Below are 20828 nucleotides of genomic sequence, written 5' to 3'. Positions count from 1 at the left end.
CTGCTTCTTGAGGGTAGTGTGGAGTCCAGGTATACTCCCAAGGTTTTAATCTCTTTGGCCACTTCGATTGTGTTTCCATCAATACTGATGGAATCATAGCGAGGGTCTATTTTGTTCAGGCGGGATTGGGAACCGATGATCAGGAGCTTGGTTTTCTCGTCATTGAGGCAGAGGAAGTGATCTGCCATCCACGCCTGGATTTCCAAGTAAATCTCGTTGATTCTTTTACAATCATCTTCACAGCACCCTGAGAGTGTGATGAGAACTTGGTTGTCATCAGCGTAACTGGTGCATGTGACACCCAGGTTGGCAAGACGGTCAAAATGGAGATTGGTGAAGATGTTGTAAAGTGTTGGCAAGACGCATGAGCCTTGTGGTAGGCCACAGTTTGTTTATTTTATTTCTATAGTGCTCCGGACCCGGGAGTAAAAGGGCGCTTAGTACAAGTTACAAGGCACAGTACATGGTAATAAGCAGTAATAGTAGAGCAACAGATATATACAGAATATACAGACAGTAGAGGTAATGGCAACCAATAATGACAAAATGAGTCAAGTGCAATATGTACAGTTTAAAGCTGAGTCTAACTTAAAGGTTGACTTTTTGTCAGAAGCCACCCAATGGCAAGTTTCCTGAACGACTGGAAGGATTTGGAAGACTTAATATTCAGTGGCAGGGTGTTCCAGAGTTGGAAGGCGAGGACAGTGAAGCTCGAGCCTCCGGCTCTTTTAGAGGTAAATCTTGGTACTGTAAGACATAAGGTATTGGAAGATCTCGTGGTTCTGATGGAAGATTTCATAGTGAATTTGTTAGTAAGGTAGGGGGGGGCTAGATGGTTGAGAGCTTTGTAAGTAAGGCACAGGGTTTTTAGGTCGATTTTATGTTGGATGGTGAGCCATTTGCATGTAGTTCTAGTGGCAGAGATGTGCTCACGCCTGGGAATGTTTAGTGCTGCCCGTAGCGCAGTATTTTGAAGGACTTGGAGTTTGCTAATTATCGCTTGGTTGGCGCCTAAGTAAAGGCTGTTGCAGTAGTCTAGCTTAGATTGTATAAGAGCTCTAGCTAGCGTGAGGCAACTGTTAGAGGAGAGAAATGGTCTACAGGCTCTAATTAGTTTTACCTGTATAGGCAGTGTCTGAAGCAGATCGAGTTGACTTGTTTAGTGAGGTTAATATTGGCATCGAGATAGAAGCCAAGTGTTTTCACATTTTTGGTGACCGGGATTGTATTGCCATCAATTATGATGGCGTAGTTGGGACTTAGTTTTGGTAAGTTGTTTGGTGAACCAACAATGAGCAGTTCAGTCTTCTCGTCATTGAGGCAGAGGCCATGTGTGGCCATCCATGCCTGAATGACGGAGAAGATTTCATTGATCCTGGCTACATCAGTATTGTAATTACCCGAAATGGTGGATGAGAATTGGGTCCGCTGCGGCAGAGGGTGCGAAGACCCTGGTGGTGCGGTTAGACAAGGATTTAATCCAGGTAGTGGTGTTGCTGGAGAATGCAGCTGCTGTAGACAGGTGATCAGTGAGGATCTGGTGGTCGACTAGATCAAATGCCGCCGAAAGGTCTAACAGCAGGAGCATAGTAAGTTTACCCTTGTCCTTAGCCTCATCCATTTGGATTTTTAGATCCAAGAGGGCTGTTTCCGTTCCGTGTCTGGGCCTGAAGCCCGATTTGTCTAAGGCCAAGTAAGGTGTGGTCCTCCAGGTGATTCTGATTTGGAGGTAGGCCACTCTGGCTAAGATCTTGAGGATGTAGTGAATGGTGGTGATGGGCCTGTAGTTAGTGGGGGTGTTATGCTCTAGTTTTTCTTAACAGGGGCTTAAGCCAAGCTTCCTTGAGGTTGTTGGGTACTGTGTTGGTCTCGAAGGAAGAGTTGATTAGAGTCGAGATGAATGGAGCCAACGCCTTTGCGCCTTCCTGTATGATTGCCGCTGGGCAAAGAGCTACCTGACATTTGGAGGGTTTGTGACTTTTGATGATTTTTTTCCACTCCGTTAGCCGAGACCGGCATGAAGGAGAAAGGTGGGCAGTTTGAGGAGTTAACTGGAGGGGGGGCCTTTAGGGACGGTGGTGTTCTTGGCTAGGCAGCTCTTTTTTTTTTTTTGTTTGTTTAATTTTGGCTTGGAGCAGAGTAATTTATCTGTGAGAGCTTTCTGTGTGTTGGCACATCAGACTGCATCTTTAGCGCAAGTTTCCGATGGTGGTGCTGGGTTCTCTAGTTCCCTAAGAATACTGAAGAGCTCTTTTGTCTTGGATTTGGCGTTGAGGATGCAGTTGTCAAAGGTTTCCTTTTTGGCGCTAAGGATGGCTGCTTTCTAAGATGCCGCTGCTGCGAAAAATTGGGCCTCGTTAGTTGGGTTGGGTGATTTTCTCAAGTGGGCTTCTGCAGCTCTTTTGGCATTCCAAATGATTATTTGTTCTGGTGTGAATCATTTGTTGAGGTGGACAGGTGGTTTGGCTTTGGCTAGTTTGATGGGGGCGATGTTGTTCACCGTGGCCTCGAGGGTGTTATTGTAAAGATCCACTAGCTTGGTTGAGTCTAGATCCTTGAACTCGGCTGGGTTGAGGACGTTCTGGATCAAGGGTCGTAGGTTATTGAGCATTCCGTTTTGGTTATTCCTGGTGAGCACTTGTGGGGCAGTGTGGGGAGTCGGGAGGGTAGGAGCATTCCCTTGTATGGTAAAGGAAATGAGGTGATGGTCTGACCATGCAGTAGGAACATTTTGGAGGATGGTTGTAGAGCAGTTGAGATCTGCCAACCAGTCCAGCATTCTGCCTTTGTGTGTTGTGGAAGTAGCACGATGGTTAAAGCGAAGTTGGGAGATGTTTTCCAAGTATGTGACATTGGGGTCATTGGGATCGGAGAGACCCAAGTTAAAGTCGCCAAGTATGATTATATGCAAGCCAGGTTTGGTGTTATTGGTTAGTAGATTGGAGAGAACTTCCTCGAAGGAGGAGATATGACCTGGGTGTCGGTAGGTGAGGTGGATGAGTATGGTTTGGGTTGCTGAGAGGGGGAGCTTAACTGAGAGTAGTTCCATTGAGGTGGGGCTGGCAGTGGGGATGGCTCTAAGGCAGAGGGAAGTTTTAGCGATGAAAGCTACTCCGCCTCCTTTGCTGTTCTCACTGTCTTTACTTATTATTGAGTAACATCTGGGATAGCTAATGAAAGTTCTGGGCCTGCCGCCTGATGCAGCCATCAGACAATCGTTCAGTGAACTAAAGCCGCGACAGGCTAATAACCTTTTTTATTCATCGGATCATTTCCGGAGCAAGCACATGCGTGTAGCAACCAGCCAGGATGATCTGGGCATGCTGGGAAATGCAATTTGGAAGGAGGTTTGGGATCTTTAGGTATTTAGGTTTCTCACTTTGGAACAGAGTTGTTGAAAAACAATAAACAACTTTGTTTTGGGGCACATTTATCCCGAAAGGAGGTGCAAACTAACCCGTGGGTACAGAAACTTCCCAATGTGTAGCAACTGCTATTAAAAACTGCTGAATATAAAAAGGTTCTTGTTTTGGAAATTGAAAGTTGAAATGTCCTGGTAAAACAAGAAACCACTCAACTGAAGAGATGTAAGGTCTTGGTGAAGGCTGTTCTGAAAAGCTTTGAAAGTAATTTAAAAACTGCAAGTGAAGCACAAGCTTGAAGGTTTGATTCCTCCAGGCTTTTCGAGGAGGAGCCACAGGTATTTATTTTGGGTAAAAATTTAAATGAGTAAGCAGCAATTTCTATGAGATTGTGTACTAACTCATTGACTCCTATGCAGGGTGCACGTAAGAAGCAAGAAGAGCTCCTGTGTCTTTTTTTTGGTCCCATTCCCCTTTTCCCCCACTGAACTGCTTTCCACTGTAATTCTGAAAGTGGGGCGCTGATCAGCTAGTCAGGGACTGTGGGTCCAGCAGCTCCCACAGAAGGCTTGAAGAGAATCTGACAGACACATCTCCTGAGATGGAGTTTGGCAGGCCAGAGCCTGGGGCTCATGCTGAGTCCTCCTATAGGAGGTTGATTTCGAGGATTACGGAGTACCTGGGGTGGTCTGGCCCTCCAGTTGTCATTTTAGATCAGGGTCCGTCCACTGACCCAGTGTTGTCTTTTTCACGTGGCGTTACAGAAAAGGGTGGCTGCGGCTCAGATCACCCCAGAGTCTCTTCCGGCGGTCAACAAGTTGTTGACTAAGAAATACCGCCCGTCCTGTAGCGACCCCTGCTACCTCTCCACTCACCCCACTCCTGAGAGTTTGGTGGTTTAGGCGGCCACAGCCACCCCTAGGCAGGCGGCGTAACCTACCATCCCTCCAGATAGGGACGACAAACGCTTCGATGGATGGGCACGCAAGGTATTTTCGGCTGGGAATATGGCCCTTAAATCGGCCAACTCCATATGTGCCTCTGTGAAATTGTGTCTCTGGCGGCTGAGCATATTCCCGAAGGGGAAGAAAGGGATGGGTTCCTTGCTATTGTGCAGGATGGCAAGGATGCCATGTGTGAATCCCTTCAGTCTGGGTTGGACACGGCAGACAGTGTCAGCTGATCCATGGCTGCGAGCACCGTGATACGCAGGTTGCGTGGTTGCGGAAGTAGGGGTTTGCACCGGACGTGCAGGCCCGTCTTTTCAACATGCCCTTTGACGGCTCTCATTTGTTTGGCAGCAAGACCTCCAAAGCAGCTGCTAAATCTTTGGGCGCAGCTGTGCGTCATCCTCCGCCTTTTCGTCCTATGGGATAGCAGTGGAGGAGCTCCTTTCGTTACTACTCCTCTTTTAGTAGAGCGAGAGGAGCAGCCAGTCAAAGGGGCCACTGAAAGGGTCCTCGCGGTGTACGGGGACGAGGTGCCAGTCGCTCAAGCAGCTGCCGCAGCTGCTCCGCAACAGCTTTGAGGCCAGGTCTCATTGTTCGCCGGTTGGGGGCAGACTGTCTCAGGATCTCGAAGAGTGGCGAGTCATTACTTTAGATGTGTGGGTTCTGGAAACAATAACCCACGGCTACTGCATACCCTTCCTGAATTGGCCTCACGACAATCCACCAGGGAAACTCTTTGATGCTTCCGGATCCGCTCCTTGTGCAGGAAATCTTAACCCTGCTGGAGAAAGGCGCTATAGAACTAGTGCCTGTGGCGGAGACGAACAATGGCTGGTATTCCCCATATTTTTTGATTCCCAAGAAAGTCTGAGGACTGAGACCCATCGTGGACTTGCGTTGCTTGAACAAGTTCCTCAGGAAGGACAAGTTCAAGATGGTCACTCCTTTCTCAGGTCCTTCAGGCCCTTCGACTTCAGGACTGGTTGGTGTCATTGGACCTGCAGGATGCTTATTTTCATGTGCTGATCCATCCAAAGCACAGAACATAACCGAGCGTCGCCGTTGGCAGCTCACACTTTCAGTTTCGGGTCCTGCCATTCGGGTTGACCTCCGCCCCGAGGGTCTTCACCAAGCTCGTGGTGGTGGTGGTGGCGGCAGCGGCGTATCTCCAGGAGAGGAGGGTTCACATCTACCCCTACCTGGACGACTGGTAGATCTGAGCGCATTCTCCTGAATAGGCCTTGGATCATCTCAGCCTCACCTGCCCTTCCATTCATAGGCTGGGCTTCTGCCTCAATTTCAAGAAGTCGCATATGACACCTTCCCAACAGCTCCAGTACATTGGGGCTGTGTTGGACACATCCTTGGGGAAGTGCTCACCACCCAAGGTTAAGGGCTCATCACATTGTCCAGATGGTCGATAAGTTTCAGCATGCCCAGAGTCTCCCGGCTTTCGAATTCTTAAGGTTGCTCGGCCTCGTGTCATTCTGCATTTTTCTGGTGCCAGAGGCCAGACTTCGGATGAGATTCCTCCAATGGGCTCTCAGGACGCAGTGGTTCCAATTCTCAGGCAAGATGTTGGATCTTCTGCAGATCCCGCTCAAGGTCTCACAGGATCTGATTAAGGGAGAACTGTTTTGGCAACTGTGGCTGGAGGTGACGATAGTGATGGATCTTCCCTCACAGGATGGGGAGCTCACGCCAACGAGCTGACCACCAGCGGTCGTTGGTCTCTGTCGTAGTCCAGACTTCACATAAATCCTTTGGAGCTGAGGGCCATCAGGCTTGCCCTGAAGGCTTTTCTGGCGTTTGTACGCGGGAAGAGTGTCCTGATCATGACGGACAACACAGTGGCCATGCATTACCTCAACAAAAAAGGGGTGTAGGGTCGCTCTCGCTGTGCAGAGAGGCGATGTAGTTCTGGTTCTGGGCAATACAGCAAGGAATCTCACTCTCAGCAGTTCATCTGGCCGGAGTGGAGAATGTGGCAGCGGACGCTCTGAGAAGGCTGAGCACGGTCTCCCACGAGTGGGAGTTAGCTCAGGAAGTCCTTCAGGAGATCTTCACCCTTTGGGGAACCCCTCAAGTGGATCTGTTCGCGACCGGTGCCAACCGGTAGTGTGAGACCTATTGCTCAGGGGAATTTCCTCCGAGAGGAGCGTAGGGGGGCGCGTTCGTCATGTATTGGTCATTCCCACTTCTGTACGTATTTCCGCCAGACCCCTTCATTCCTCAGGTTCTAAGGAGGTTGCGTAGGTTCGGATCCCACATTATCCTAATTGCTCCAGATTGGGCCAGGAGAGCGTGGTACCCGGACCTTCTAGAAATGGCATCTGTCCTCCACGCCGTCTTCCCCCACAGGGAGGATCTTCTCTCGTGCGAGGGACAACGGAGGGGGCTGTCGGCGGCGTTCTCCATCCAGAGGTCAAGTATCTCAACCTTCACGAATGGTTTCTGAAAGTTTGAGATATAAGGATTTGGACCTCCCGGATGATCTGATGGAGGTGTTGCTTTCGGCCAGGCGTCCGGCAACCAAATCCCTGTACCGTTGGAGTAAGTTTTGCGACTGGTGCTGAGGTAACCATGTCTATCCTTTTCAGTGGTCCATTCCGATGGTTGTTTCATTCTTGCTTTCTTTGGCCCACAAGGGTCTTCAAGTGGGTACCATTAAAGGCAACCTGGCAGCGCTGTCTATTTTCAAGCACTTGTCTGAAGAATGTTCTTATTTTAAGATTCATTTGATTACCCAGTTTCTAAAAGGGTTCGCGAATGTGTTCCTGCCGTCCCCTTTTCAGGTGCCGGTTTGGGATCTGAATCTAGTCTTGAAATTCTTGATCGGTGCTCAGTTTGAACCTTTGCACTCTTGTCCTTTTGAGACTGTTGACCTTCAAGACAGTTTTCTTGATTGCAGTTACATCTGCTCGCAGAGTGAGCGAGTTGCAGGCACTTTCGTCTAAGCCACCCTTTACTGTGTTCCACAGGGATAGTGTTGTACTGAGGGTACGTCCTTCCTTTCTACCTAAGGTAGTGTCTGAGTTTCATTTGAGGCAGAAGGTGGTACTTCCTGCTTTCTGTCCTCCTCCTCATCCTAGTAAGGAATAGAAGAGACTCCATAGGTTGGACCCTAGGAGAGCTTTGAGCTTTCATATTTCTAGGATGTGCAGGATCATAGTGGACGACCAACATTTTGTGGGATACACTGAATACCGGTTGGTCCAGCCAGTTACCAAACAGACCTTGTCCAGGTGGATTGTTCTCACCATTGCTGAATGTTACCGATTGGCTGGCAAGGACCCTCTTGAGGGTTTGCATGCTCACTCCACCAGCGATTTGGCTACATCCACAGCCCTACAACGGGGAGTTACTGTTAAAAACATTTGTGATGCTGCAACGTGGTCTTCCATCCACAGCTTTGTCAAGCATTACTACCTGGATACTTTCCATGGTCAAGATATGGCCTTTGGTAAAGCAGCGCTCTATTCTGCAATCTGATTGGGTATATACAAATTCTTCCCCCTCCTCCATTCACTGATACTGCTTTGGGAGTCTGTCAAAGATGTGGAATACGTTGGAGGACACAATCCATTCGAAGAACAAGTTACTTACCAACTGGTAACATTCTTTTGACTGGATGTTCCTCTAACGTATTCCACATCGCCCTCCCAGCCTGCCCCTCTGAAAAATGTCCTATGCTATTGCAGCTTGCGTTCCCACAAGGCTATGTGCAGTTATGGAGGCTTGGTGTGCGGTTATGGCACACGTTATGGATGGAAAAAACATGAACTGAGGCTATGAATGCCGTGCGTCCTACTTATAACATCTGATGTCACCCTCGACGGAGGCCTTCAAGGGGGACATCGACCCAACGGCATCGACGCAGGACGCCCTCTGCCGAAATATTTACGAAGCAGCACAGCTGTGGACATTACGAACATCCAGTCGAAAGAACGTTACCAGTTGGTAAGTAACTTCTTGTTCTATTATATGCACTATTATTTGAAACGGGTTGTGCAGTAGGAACATTAATACAAAATAGAACCTCTTCATTAGATTGCATGACCAGTCTTTATCCATGACTAAACATGTACGGTTCTTATCATACCACAGACTTTGGGTCCCGACACAATTGGCAGAAGACTGTCTATGAGAAGAAACATCAACACGACAGCAGGCCAACTTCCTTTTTCTCCCTTTACACTTACGCATTTATATCTCCTTCAAATGCTAAAAAAGCATTATTCATAAAATGACTGTTAGCGAGAAATCTCAGAAATGTGCTAATTCCCTCCACCTTGAAGACCCCCAGCAACTTTGCTGGATTTTGAGGACTTGATTTTTTTACCTGGCGAGAGTGAGGCCTTTTTTTCCCCCCACTCATGTATTTTTATTGAGATTTTGAATTCTGTTTCTTTTGGTTGTGGACTCCATAAGCATTATCTTTTGCATTGTCACACAGCACCTTTAGTGCAGTGGCACAGGGAAGTCTCAGATTTCCCAAAGGTCTAAATACCTTTTCTTGGATGAACTACTGTTTCCAAGAGCAGTACAGTGAAATTGACTTTACTTAGAATTGTAACTTTCTAGACCCAGCGCACGCAATCTTACAATAGGGTACTTGGAGGGGTTACTTAGTATCCCCTGTGTCTAGCTTATCATGTAACATTTTTGTTACCCTTTCATCACTGAGTGGCTGGTGGCGGTGGTTTGCGATCTCAGCTGCAGTAAAGCACCCAAATGGCCCGGTCTTCTTTTTTCAACATTTTTTGTGGAAAGGTCCTTCTTGAGACAGCACCTTCAGTGCAGTGACACAGGGAAGTCCCTTAGATTTCCCAAAGGTTTAAATACCTTCTCTTGGTGAAACTACTGTTTCCAAGAGCAGTGAAGTGAAATTGACTTTACTTACATTTTGTAACTTTCTAGACCCAGCGCACACCATCTTACAATAGGGTGCTGGAGGGGTTACTTAGTATCCCCTTTGTCTAGTTTCTCATGTAACATTTTTATGTTACCCTTTCTACAATTAATGGCTGGCGGCAGTTGTTTTTACTTTTAACTACCATTGAAAGTTTTTACAGCGGGCTGCGTTCGCAGCGGCAGTAAAGCACCCATGGGTGCCCTTTTTGTCAAAATGGCCCGGTTCTTTTTTTTATCGCCATTTCTTGTTGGAAAGGCCTTCTTGAGATTTACTCTGCACGCCAAAACAGGTTTGGTCCCATTGTTCTTTTTGCCTTTGGCGAGATTCATGAGTGAAGCCCGCCTCCGGCTCCAGTGTGTCAAATGCACTATGTGAAGATTGGCTGGCTGACTGCCCGGCAAGAACAGCCACCCTGCTGGGTGAGTGACAGCTAGGCTGGAATGAAAGGAAGAGAACTGTATAAAAGGCAAGTCATTTGGCTTGATACGCAGAGTCGACCACTGGACGAAGGAATCGAAGAAGAACTTGAAGAGGACGACTGCTGCAACTCCTGGAACGTTGGTTGGCCTGGTGAAGCCCTGCTGCAGTGCCGAAACGCCAAGTTGCCATCGACGGAGAAGCCCATACAAGAACAGCTTCTACCCTTGAGTTGGTAGGACCAATCAACTCCAAAGTAAGCCACCTGGACATCCATCTCGGAGCTGGTTGCATTTCCACAGAGTTGCTGATGGAAACAGTAGAGCCAGGGAGAGGAACACCAGTTTGTGTGTGTTGCTTTTAGTTGGCCAAGAGCTCCAGGAAGATCCTACGGACTCCCAGGAAGCAAGACTGACCAAGCCTGAGCCCCTCCAGGAAAGTGCGAGACCCCAGAAGCAAGGAAAGTCCATCTCGACAGCCAGGAACTGCTGTGTTGCTTTTTGCGGTAACGCGAGGAGCTGAAACACTGAACAGCCACTGAAAGTGAAGTTTGCCGGTTGCGAGTTTTGACCGTCCTACTGCAGTGCAGGAGTCCCCCGATGTCCTCCCTATTGTCCCCACAACTGAGGCCCAGGAACAGTGAGATATGCATAGCTGCACAGGAACAGGAGTCATCTGCCGCATCTTTTCTTCACTTTAAAGGTACTGTACAAAGTCTAAGAACTTTCCTCTTGCTCTAGAGTTGCTTGCATCTTCTACTACTCACAAGTCTAAAAGCTTGTGGCCCTACATTGATTCATCTTTTTCTTCAAAGACTTCTGAAACATTGTGCAGACTTTTCTGCTTGCTTTCAAAGAAGTGCTTCAGCCTATCTAGACTGTTGCCTATTGACTTTGGCTTAGCCCGTTTTAACTGAATGGCTCTTATTGGGGGATCGGAAAGTATTTGCCTGCTTAAGAAATATTTGTGGTATCTTGTTTGCTTTAATCATCTTTCCCTTTCACTTGCTCTTAACTAATTCTGAATGCCAACAGATTGCCTGCGGGTGTAGTTCTCTGCTGTATGCCATCCCAAATGGGCATTTACTGATTCCGAACTTAAGAGTGTATAGTTTTGAAGTATATTTGTGTGCTGTTTAACAGTGCTCCCTTCTGAAGAAGGTTTACATTAAATGACTGGTAAATAAATTAATAATTGTTTTATCAAGAAACCCAGTGTGTAAGTGTTTGCTTGGATACTTGTCACTGTAAACCTCTGTGTAACTCCCCTACAGCTCACATTGACCCCTCTTGAGATAAGCCTGGCTACTCGTCCACACTACCAACCTGTGTAGTGGAGACTTACAACAAAGGTTTGGTTACTACTGCCAGGGGGTCAGGGTTGTTGTAGTGCACCCTATGGGTACTGCATACAATCTTGCCTAACGTGGGAGATCCGTTTTTGAGCCCCCTCATTCCTGTTCTATTAGATTGCTCACCCGTAAGGTGATTTTTCTAGTTGCCATCACTTCGAGACTTGGGTGTGAGCACCAGGCATTGTCTGTTTAACCTCCCTATTTTTTTTTTCCAAAAGAAAGTGACTTCGAGAGTGAGAGCCTCCTTTCTGCCGAAGGTGGTCTTGTTTTTTCATCTCTCAGAAGATCCATCTTCCTGTGTTCTTCCATCTGGCTCACCCTTTTAAGGCAGAAGAACGATTTCATCGACTGGCCCCGGTACAGGCCGTTAAGTTCTACATGTCTCCTACCAGAGAAGCTATGAAGGATGACTAGCTTTTTGTTGGTTATGCTGGTGCCTGTGCTGGCAGGGCTGTGACCACACAGACCCTGTCCAGCTGGATCATTCTCTGCATCTCAGAGTACTACGATCTGGCTGGGAAGGATGTGCCTGAGGGTCTCGGAGCTCATTCTACCAGAGGAGTGGACCTCTGCCAGGAGGTGGCATGGGTATCTCTGGACAAGTTCACGGAGCCTGTTTGGATTCCCTTGCGGGCCAGGATGCCTGTTTTGGTAGGGCAGCCCTTCAGAGTTTTCCAGTTTAGGGGGTGTCCTTGTTGCCTCCCTCCTCCAGATTACGTGCTGTGTTGGGAGTCTATCATACATGAGCAATCTGTGGCAGGAAAGAATCCATTAAAAGAGCAAATGATTTACCTCTTGATAATATTCGTTCTTATGGATGTTCTTGCCATGGATTCCTCATCGCCCGCCCTCCCTACCTGCCCTGCCTGCGGGAAGCTAGTACACCATCGGTTCTACAGTATCTCAGCATCTGTGTGTTGGGGTAAAAGAGGGTGGAACCGAGGCCATGGGCTGTGGTGCCGCCACTTATACTGGCCTCAGAATCATTTCCGCCACGGGGCGCATAGAGGCGTTGGATGAAACTGATAGGGCCGCCACACGCCACCGCCCCTCACGGCAGAAGTTTCTGAAGAATGGCTGCGCTGGAATATAGATACATAGATGAGGAATCCATGGCAGGAGCATCCATCAGAAAGAACATTACCTATCGGTAAGTAATTTGTTTATAGGCAGCAGTTACAGCCCACATTCCATGCTCCTTGATCGGCTGGAGACTGACTGATATGCTCTTTGTACTGCCAGTATAAACTATGACATAATTGAAATTAAAAGTAATGTGTAGACAGTTATTCGGCCTCTATTCTGCTCAGTCTGAATCGGAGATTCTCAATCCATTCTCTTGGGCAACATTCTGACTGATTATCACATTTGTAGGTTTTATCAGTAGTGACTGCATGCTCAATTTAAGTATTATTACTGTGCATAATGTGCTTTGATCTCTGCAACAGGGTGAACTAAGCATTTCATGGTCTTATGTCGTAGCACAGACTTGGTTTATTTGTTTTTCTTTATCTTGATACTTATTTCTTTCTTTCTTCAGACCACAGTGGATGAAGCAGAGTTGGATCCCCCACAGCCTTCCAACCCAGTGCCAGAGATGCCTAGACTTTCACCACCAGTTGTTGTGACTACCAGCCTTCCACAGTACACCACTGTGACAACCGTCGCCAGCCAGTCTCAGTCTTCCACTAAGCAGCCTAGTATCACCAAAATAATTATCTCTAAGCTGGCCTTGGGGCAGCTCTCGTCTTCTATCGCCAGGAGCCAAGGGGGCATTGTAAGTGAGAACCCAGCCACCATTGTGACTGCTCGTGGGCTGCAAGGCCTGCAGCTGGGCCAGCAGCTTCAGTTCCAGACATCAGGACAGGTGCCCAGCACCCAGACACAGATACTCACTCGCTCTGTCCTCCAGGCGGTGATGCAGCTCCCACCGCGGCTCCAACCACCACCTCTTCAGCAGATGCAGCAGCCTCCTCGACTCCAGCAGATGCCCCAGGTTCCACAGGGACAGCAGCCGCAGCTGGGGACTACATTGCAGCCTCCTCCGTTGCAGGCCATGCAGAAAGTGCGTCTTAATTTACAGTGTCAGCAGCCTCCACCACTCCAGATCAAGATTATCCCGCCTCAGCCACCGCTGCTGCCTCAGCCACCTCCACCACCTCCTCTCCTACCACAAACTGTACAGATTGAGCCAGCACCATCCCCAGTGTTACCATCGACCCAGCCTGTGGAGGCAAGTCCTCCTGTCGCAAGCCCGGAACCTGTAGCTTCTCCTGAACACATGGAGATGACAGAAGTGGTACAAGAGGTGAGTGCTCTTTGTATTTAGATTTCCTTGTTGCATCCCAAACAATTACTTGCAAGTTCTTACTTTTAAATGTGTTCCCTCCTTCCCATTGTTCCAGGATTGCCTGTGAAAGGTGGGTACCCCAAAAAGCTTTTTCAATACAGAGCCTGTGCACTTGTGTCCCTACCTGTGCCAGCCAAAACCCCTGCTCATGTTTCTTCCATGTTTTTTTATATAGGAAACCTGGCTTACAACGTTCAATTTCTGTACACGCGCATCTCTCCATGTGCCATGGGTCAATCCACATCTATGTACAGACTGTTTCCTATATTGCCTATACAAACACGCTCTCTCTCTCTATCTCTCTTCCCCCCCTCCGCCCCCCCCATGTTGGAACCAAACAAGAGTTCCTATTTTTCCACCTAGCAGTTGCTCGGAAGAAGAAGAAGCAGTTGCTCTTTGAACCCACTTTCATTTGTGTCTGTTTTGCTGCATATTTTCATGTTATTTTAAACCAAATTCTTTTTCGCATCTTTGAGGCTCTTCCTGTGAGGTCAAAAGTCCCTCCAGCACCTCTGAAGAGGGTCCCTGATTATTTTTCTTTCACCCAGTGGCTTTTTGCTGGCTTCTTTTGGTTTTTCCACTTCTGCTGAAGGCCGACTGCCACTGCAACACTTTCTGTTGTACTGCCCTTATTAGCCCATATGGCTACGAGTGCTAGGGTGCTTCATCCCAAATTGAAAAGATCTCTCTGAACATTTGGTGCGGAGTGAACTGGTAGCAGCTCTGAGTTCATTTTGGTTACACCAAGGTTGTAGCCACTTTTAGCTCATCAGTAGCCCAATGCACCTATATGGTAGCCTATAGGGTACTAATGGATTATTTTGCCCTGTTTACGGCTAATTTGGACATTCCTTGTGCTTATGTGGACCACCAGATATGGCTAAAATGTCTGCTTTGCTGATGTAGGCTTATCCTGAATTTTGGGAACTTTTTAACTTTCCTTCATTTACTTCAGTGAAACCGCCCACGTTTGATGTAGTTTCTGACATCTGTGTGATTTTTGAGTGAGTATGGCTTTTTGCCTGACTTGTTTTACTCGTGTCGGTTTGGGGTGCATGGGGGAATCCCTGTGGCTCCTATTAAGATGGATTTCTAAAGTCAGCTGGGGGTGGGGGGGTTAAGAGGCTACTCTAGTTATGGTGAACAGGGAAAACCAATCCAGGTAGGTGGATGAGCAGTCGAGGCATAGTCTCTAGAAACATGTGAGAATGCTCTGGGGCTAAAGAGTCCACACAGATCAATACTCCATTATCAATTAGTCAATGTACAAAAATACAGAAAAAATGTATTAGGACCAAACTAGAAGATTAAAATCACATGGAAGTATTGCAATATCAATCAAGAACCATCTATCACATATATATATTTCTGGAGCTTGTGGATCTGCTTAGATCACATGCTCTGCATAGTCTGACATCTAGTGGAACTCGCAGAGTGTTCCAAGATTTGTTTTCGAAACTTGAAAACTGACGTCGACATGGCGCGTTTAGTAATACTATCCCTAGTGTGATAGTCTGTCGCAAATGCGGAGTGCTCTTCCAGCTAATGCCTTTGATTAACTAAAGTTGTACTTGTAGACTTTCTTCCTTTCCTTTGTTCGCCTCGCAGCATGACTGCTCAACCACTATATGGCTCCTGATGAACACCCACATCGTATGCGACTGATTGATCGATGACCAGGCGTGGCATTTACGGGCCTCTTATGGCTTTGGCCCATTACAGTAGGGAGAGATGGGAGCTTATTTATACTGACCTCTTTTAGAGCACGTTTATCCCATCATCCCTTTTCTTCGATTTTCACCCATCTGCCCTTTTAAGATACTATGGACAAAACCCCATTTAAATGATGCCCCTTCTGCCACTGTTAAGTTCTGTGGAAGGACATGCATTGAGTGTGCAATCACGGTCTCCCGAGGGATCACGCTGAAAAGCATTGTGAATCCGGTCAGTTCTTCCAGCCTAAAAGCCTAAAGGATCTGCAAACGAAAAGCTGGGCTGCTCATGCCATGCAGGCCAAGGCCTCCGTAGACGTAACCGAAGACTCCAGCGAGGGCAGTATCGAGGTCCTGAGTCTCGCCGCGGGCAAGAGGGGTTCACCGGAGCCCCAAGTGCTGGTCCCCGACTCTATGAAGCAGACCAGCGGTTCTGTGATGGAGAAGACACCCGACGACCAGGGCGCACACAAGCACAAACACCCTACACTAAGGACATATTCCACGCCCGACTCTCAACGGTACCTGTTGTTAGGCAGAATTGCATGCAGTACCCTCTGGCAACACCAAACACAATTAGGACTACAGGTGTGAGCAAAAACCAACCTTTGGTATAAGTCTGTACCACACACTTTTGGTAGCGAGCTGAGCAGCCAGGCTTATCCCAAGAGGGAATGTGAGCAGTAGAAGAAGTTACACAGGTACCACAATCACAGTGGTTCAAGTAGACGCGTACACTCAAGGTTTCTTGGTAAAAATACTTAGATTTATTTACACAGTCATTTAGTAAGCATTCACTAGTAGAAATCAACTCCATATTAAACACCAATATACTACAGTACAAAACTTAGTTCTAGGGACAGTTGGAACTCCCCTCAAAAAGGAGCCAAATGGCGCTTCACTTATTTTAAATAGGAATAAAAAGGCAGAGGTTTGTACAATGGGTTAGAGAATACTTCTTTTAGATGATGCATACGTTCAATGTACCAGGAGGGTCAGTTCAATTCAATAGGCCAGGCCAAAGTCAATAGTCTAGTGTTCTTGGATAGGACAGCACAGTTCTGGGACAGATGGAGAAGTCCTTCTAAAAGTTTCTAGACAAAAGCGAATGATATGTTGGGTCACAAGCTGATTAGGCCTGCAAGTGGTGAAAGTTTCACAAACTTTCACCGCGAGAGATACGCCCTCTCAACCGCATGGCACAGTACCTTAAAGTGAAGCAAAAAGATGTAGCTGAAGACGTTGGTTCCTGGCAGTTCCTGCAGATCTCTCTCTTCCTGAGCCTCCGTCGTGGGGACATGGGGGAGGACGTCGGGGGGACTCCTACATTGCGCGGGATTGTCGTCGGAGCAAACAAAATGGCGTCACTTCAGCCCAAGTAGCTGTGGCTACCAAACACAAACTGGTTTCCCTTTCTCTGGTTAAACTTTAATCATCTCCGAGAATGGTATCCAGGCGTTTGCTGAGTTGATTTGTCCCACCAACTTAAAGGAAGAAGCCGTCCTTGAAGGAGCTTCTCTGTCGAATGGAGATCTGGCAATTCGGAGTTGCAGCAGGGCTTCACCGGGCAAACCAATGGTCCAGTGGTTGCAGCAGTCGTCCTCTTCCAGCTATCTTCGGTTCTTTCGTTCCAGTCGTCGACTCTGCCTTCCAGTCCTGGAGTCTCGCCTTTTAAGCAGTTTTCTCCCATTCATTCTAGCATAGCTGTCGCTCACCCAGCAGGGTGGCTGTCCTTGCCGGGCGGTCAGCCAGCCAATCACGCCAGAATGCATTTGGGTCTCCTAGGAGACCAAGCACAGGGAGTTTCGGGCACCTCCCTCACTACTTCCCCAACCCAGACACTCGGGCGCCAGAGGCAGACTTCAGTCCTGAAGTTCACCAAAGGCTCACAAACAAAGGGACCAAACCTGGTTTGGCGCGCGGAGTTGAACACCAGAAGGACCTTTGCCCAAAGATACAGCCAAAAAAGATGATCGAAGTCTGTTTTTACAGAGGGTCTTGCGCGCCATATTGAAAAACATGGCGGCCCGGTGTTCGTGGTTTGGAAAAATCATGGTAGTTTGTTTTAAAACCACTGCCACCAGCCATTTCAATAGGAAAGGGTAGCTTTTGACAGCTACTCTGGTTAGACATAGGGGATACTAAGTAACCCCTCCAGCACCCTGTAGGAAGATAGTGTGTGCAAGGTCTATGAATTTAAAAAGACTAGTAAAGTCAATTTAACTTTACATTCTCTGGGTAACAGTAGTTCATCCCAGAGAAGGTATTTAAACCTTGAAGTCCAAAGGACACCCCTGTAACACTGCAATAAAGGTGCTATGTGACACAAAAATAAAAAGATGATGCCTATGGAGTTACCTAAAACTCCATAACCAAAGAACACAAGAGTAAAATACAAATCAAAATACGAGGGAGTGGGGAAAAAAGGCTCACACTCTCTCCAGGGAAAAAAAACAAGTCCTCAAAATCCAGCAAAGTAGCTGGGGGTCTCTAAGGTGAAGGGAATGCGCACATTTCTGAGAATTCTCCCTAACACCTGTTAGGCAAGATTGTATGCAGTACCCTGTGGGAGACTGCACCAGCCTTGACCTCTTTGTAATCGTTAACCCAACCTTTGGTATAAGCATGTACTACACAAGTTGGTAGAGTTTGTTTGTTTATTATTTGTATTGTGCAACGGACCCTCAGGTATCAGGGCACAGAGCATAAGATAACTCAAGCTTGGTTACACAAAAAGATTACAGGACTAACAAGTTGAACACAAATGGGATAGTATAAGAAATGACAGTTACAATATAAAAGAAACATAAGTGTGTCACACAGTGACATGAAGAGTAAACTATACAGTTTGAAAGCAGGTATTTACAGTCCGTCAATATTTACAGTCTCGGTGCAGTTATGGAGGGACTGATCTGCTCTTAAAGTAGGTGGTAGTGAGTTCTACAATTGGGCTACCTTGACTGGGTAGCTACAACCCCCGATTCTCGATAACCTAAATCTGGGAACGGCAAGGTAATTGGAATTAGAAAGTCTAGTAATCCTAGTCGAAGACTTCTTGTTGAATCTTTCCGACTGGGAGCAGCATTGTTCAAAAATGTGAGAGTCAATGTCGCAACCTTCAACTTAATTTTATCTTATGTGGAGAGCCAGTTATTGGCTCTTCTAGTCATGGAGATGTGTTCTCTCTTAGCAATTCCTAATGCGGCTCTAAGAGCATTATTTTGCAAGGTCTGGATTTTCTTGATGATTTGTTTGTTGGCACCTATGAATAATGCGTTGCAATAATTAAACTTTGACAAAATAAGAGCTCGGGCCATGGTGATGCAACTGCTATTTGATAGAAAAGGTTTGCTGGCTCTAATCAATTTACACATATAGGTTGTGGAAGAAGCCACAGCGTTCACTTGCTTGTTGAAGGATAAGGGTGTTTCTAGGTAAAAATCTAAATTTGAGGGGATTGGGTCCTCCGACGTATTCCATATCTTTGACAGTAATCCCCACAGCTGTGCTGCTTCGGAAAAATTTCTGCGTCCTATGTCGATGACGTCTATGCGCCGTCCCCGAGGACTTCCTCCGACGGCCGACGTCACCCGATGTGTTAAGTAGGACGCACGATGCCTGTAGCCTCCGTTCTGATTTTTCCGCGAACGTGTTTGCTTCGCGAATCTCGGTACGCCTCGACTCTTTGGAGTTTCTGTTGTAATCTTCTCGGTTCTTTGAACCGGTTTGGTTTTGTGAAAAAGCCTGTTCGTGACGATGTCTACCTCGTCTTTAACCCCGCTTCCGGGCTTCAAAAAATGCGGGGACTGTGGGTCCAAGATGTCGGCAACGGACGCGCACGAGGCCTGCCTCTGGTGCCTCGGGGAGGCCCACGACACGGACGACTGTGTCGACTGCCAGTCACTCACGGCCAAGGCCTTGCGGGAGCGCAAGAAGAAGTTGTCGATAGGTAGGGTGTCTAAGCCCCGGAAGTCGAGGTCTGCGGGGCTTTCGACGGATGATTCGAGAGGCGACTCTCCGCGTCGTCGTCGGAGGTCCAGTGGGTCGCCTTCCCCGTCCTCTTCCGAGGACTCCGCCCGTCGGCGGGCCGCTTATCCCACCATGCAAGCGACACCGGAGGAATGGGCTTCCTTCGGGAAGAAGATGTTAGCGATTCTCGAATCGCAGGGCACCGGTCCGTCCGCGCCTCCGAGTGGGGTCGGTCGTGATCAGTCGAGAGAATGTGCTCGCACGCCTTCGGGCTCTGGTGGTCAGCATGGTTCGCGGGAGAGGTCCCACTCGGACAAGGGTAACCGTTCACGCCATGCCCGTTCCGGGTCCTGGTACTCGACGCGCTCGAGACCACGTGATCCTGTGCAGTCTTCGAGGAAGACGTCGACGCCTGTGGCGCCGAGGTCGTCGACGGCCTCTCGAGGCTCCGCCTAGGTCGTCGAAGGACACGCTCGGAGCTCGACGTCGACACCGATTCTCTCGATTTGTTCGGCGCCCTCAATGCCTTTCGAGGCGGTGGTGTCGACGTGTCGACGTCAGCCGCAGCGCCGCCAGCATCGACAGCGCCTTCGGGCCCCGTGGCACGGGGGAAGCCCGTAGAAAGGCTCTGGCTAAGGTCAGGCATAGATTTGGTCGCCAGGTGCCTCCCTCTCACCGCCTGGAGTACATTTCAGAGGTTGATGAGGGCTTGGTTCCGGATACGCTGTCGGATGAGCTTCTCTCGGGCCATAGCCAATTTGAAGACCTGAGGCAGTCACTGCATGATGCCAGTGGACTGGACACCTCTCCTGAGGTGGAGTTTTGTAGACCTCAGCCTGGCACTCATGCCGATTCTTCGTACCGGCGCCTTATGTCTCGGGTCTCCGAGTACTTGGGATGGTCGGCTCCCCCAGGGGAGTTTGTTCAGGATGATCTTACGGACATCCTCGATCTTGGTCCCCCCACTGACCCGGTACTGGCGTTTCATATGGCTCTGCAGACAAGGGTGGCGGCGGCTTGGACTGCTCCGGAGAGTCTCCCGGCAGTGGGCCAGTCTTTGTTGTGAAAATACCGTCCAGCCAGTAGCGACCCCTGCTACTTGTCCAGGCACCCAACTCCGGAGAGCTTGGTGGTGCAGGCGGCTACGGCCCCGGCAAAGCAGGTGTCGTATTCTACCATCCCTGCGGATAGGGACGACAAACGTTTTGATGGCTGGGCAAAGAGAGTGTTTTCTTCAGGGGGTATGGCGCTTCAGGCAGCCAACTCCGTATGTGCCTTGTCTCATTTCACACACACTCTGTGGAACTGTGTTGCATTAGCGGCTGAACATATTCCCGAAGGGGACGAACGGGATGGTTTCCTTGCTATGGTCCAGGATGGCAAGGATGCCATGTGTGAGGCCGTTCAGTCGGGTTTGGACATGGCAGATTGTGTCAGCCGGTCCATGGCGGCGAGCACTGTAATACGCAGGTTTGCGTTATTGCGGAAGTCGGGGTTCGCTCCTGATGTGCAGTCCCGGCTCTTCAACATGCCCTTTGACGGTGAACATCTTTTTGGCAGCAAGGCTGATGACCGCCTTGAGAGGTTGCAGACCTCCAAAGCTGCAGCAAAGTCGTTGGGCGCTGCAGTTCGACAACCTCTGCCTTTTCGTCCTAGGGGACAACAATGGAGGGGAGGTTCCTTTAGTTATTACTCATCCTTCAGTAAAGCGAGAGGAGCTGTCAGTCAAAGAGGCCACCGTAGGAGTACCAGAGGTGGAAAACGGGCTACTCTTGGTGCCCAAGCCGCTCGGGCAGTTG

General features: G+C 48.5%; 1 protein-coding gene across 5 annotated transcripts in view; it reads left to right on the top strand.

Annotated features, from left to right (window-relative positions):
* The window catches only part of TOX4 (TOX high mobility group box family member 4), a 583240-nt gene that overhangs the window by 398562 nt on the left and 163850 nt on the right, over window positions 1-20828 (top strand). For all 5 annotated transcript variants that reach the window (XM_069633904.1, XM_069633902.1, XM_069633901.1 and 2 more), the window contains one exon: window positions 12539-13306. In XM_069633904.1, the coding sequence (XP_069490005.1) occupies window positions 12539-13306 (768 nt within the window). The remainder of the gene's footprint in view (window positions 1-12538; window positions 13307-20828) is intronic.

This window comes from Ambystoma mexicanum, chromosome 13 (genome assembly GCF_040938575.1).
Source record: "Ambystoma mexicanum isolate Mex_15411 chromosome 13, UKY_AmexF1_1, whole genome shotgun sequence".
NCBI classification, from domain to species: Eukaryota; Metazoa; Chordata; class Amphibia; order Caudata; family Ambystomatidae; genus Ambystoma; species Ambystoma mexicanum.
The sequence above is the reverse complement of the archived record's forward strand: the minus strand, read 5'-3'. Positions and strand labels throughout refer to the sequence as shown.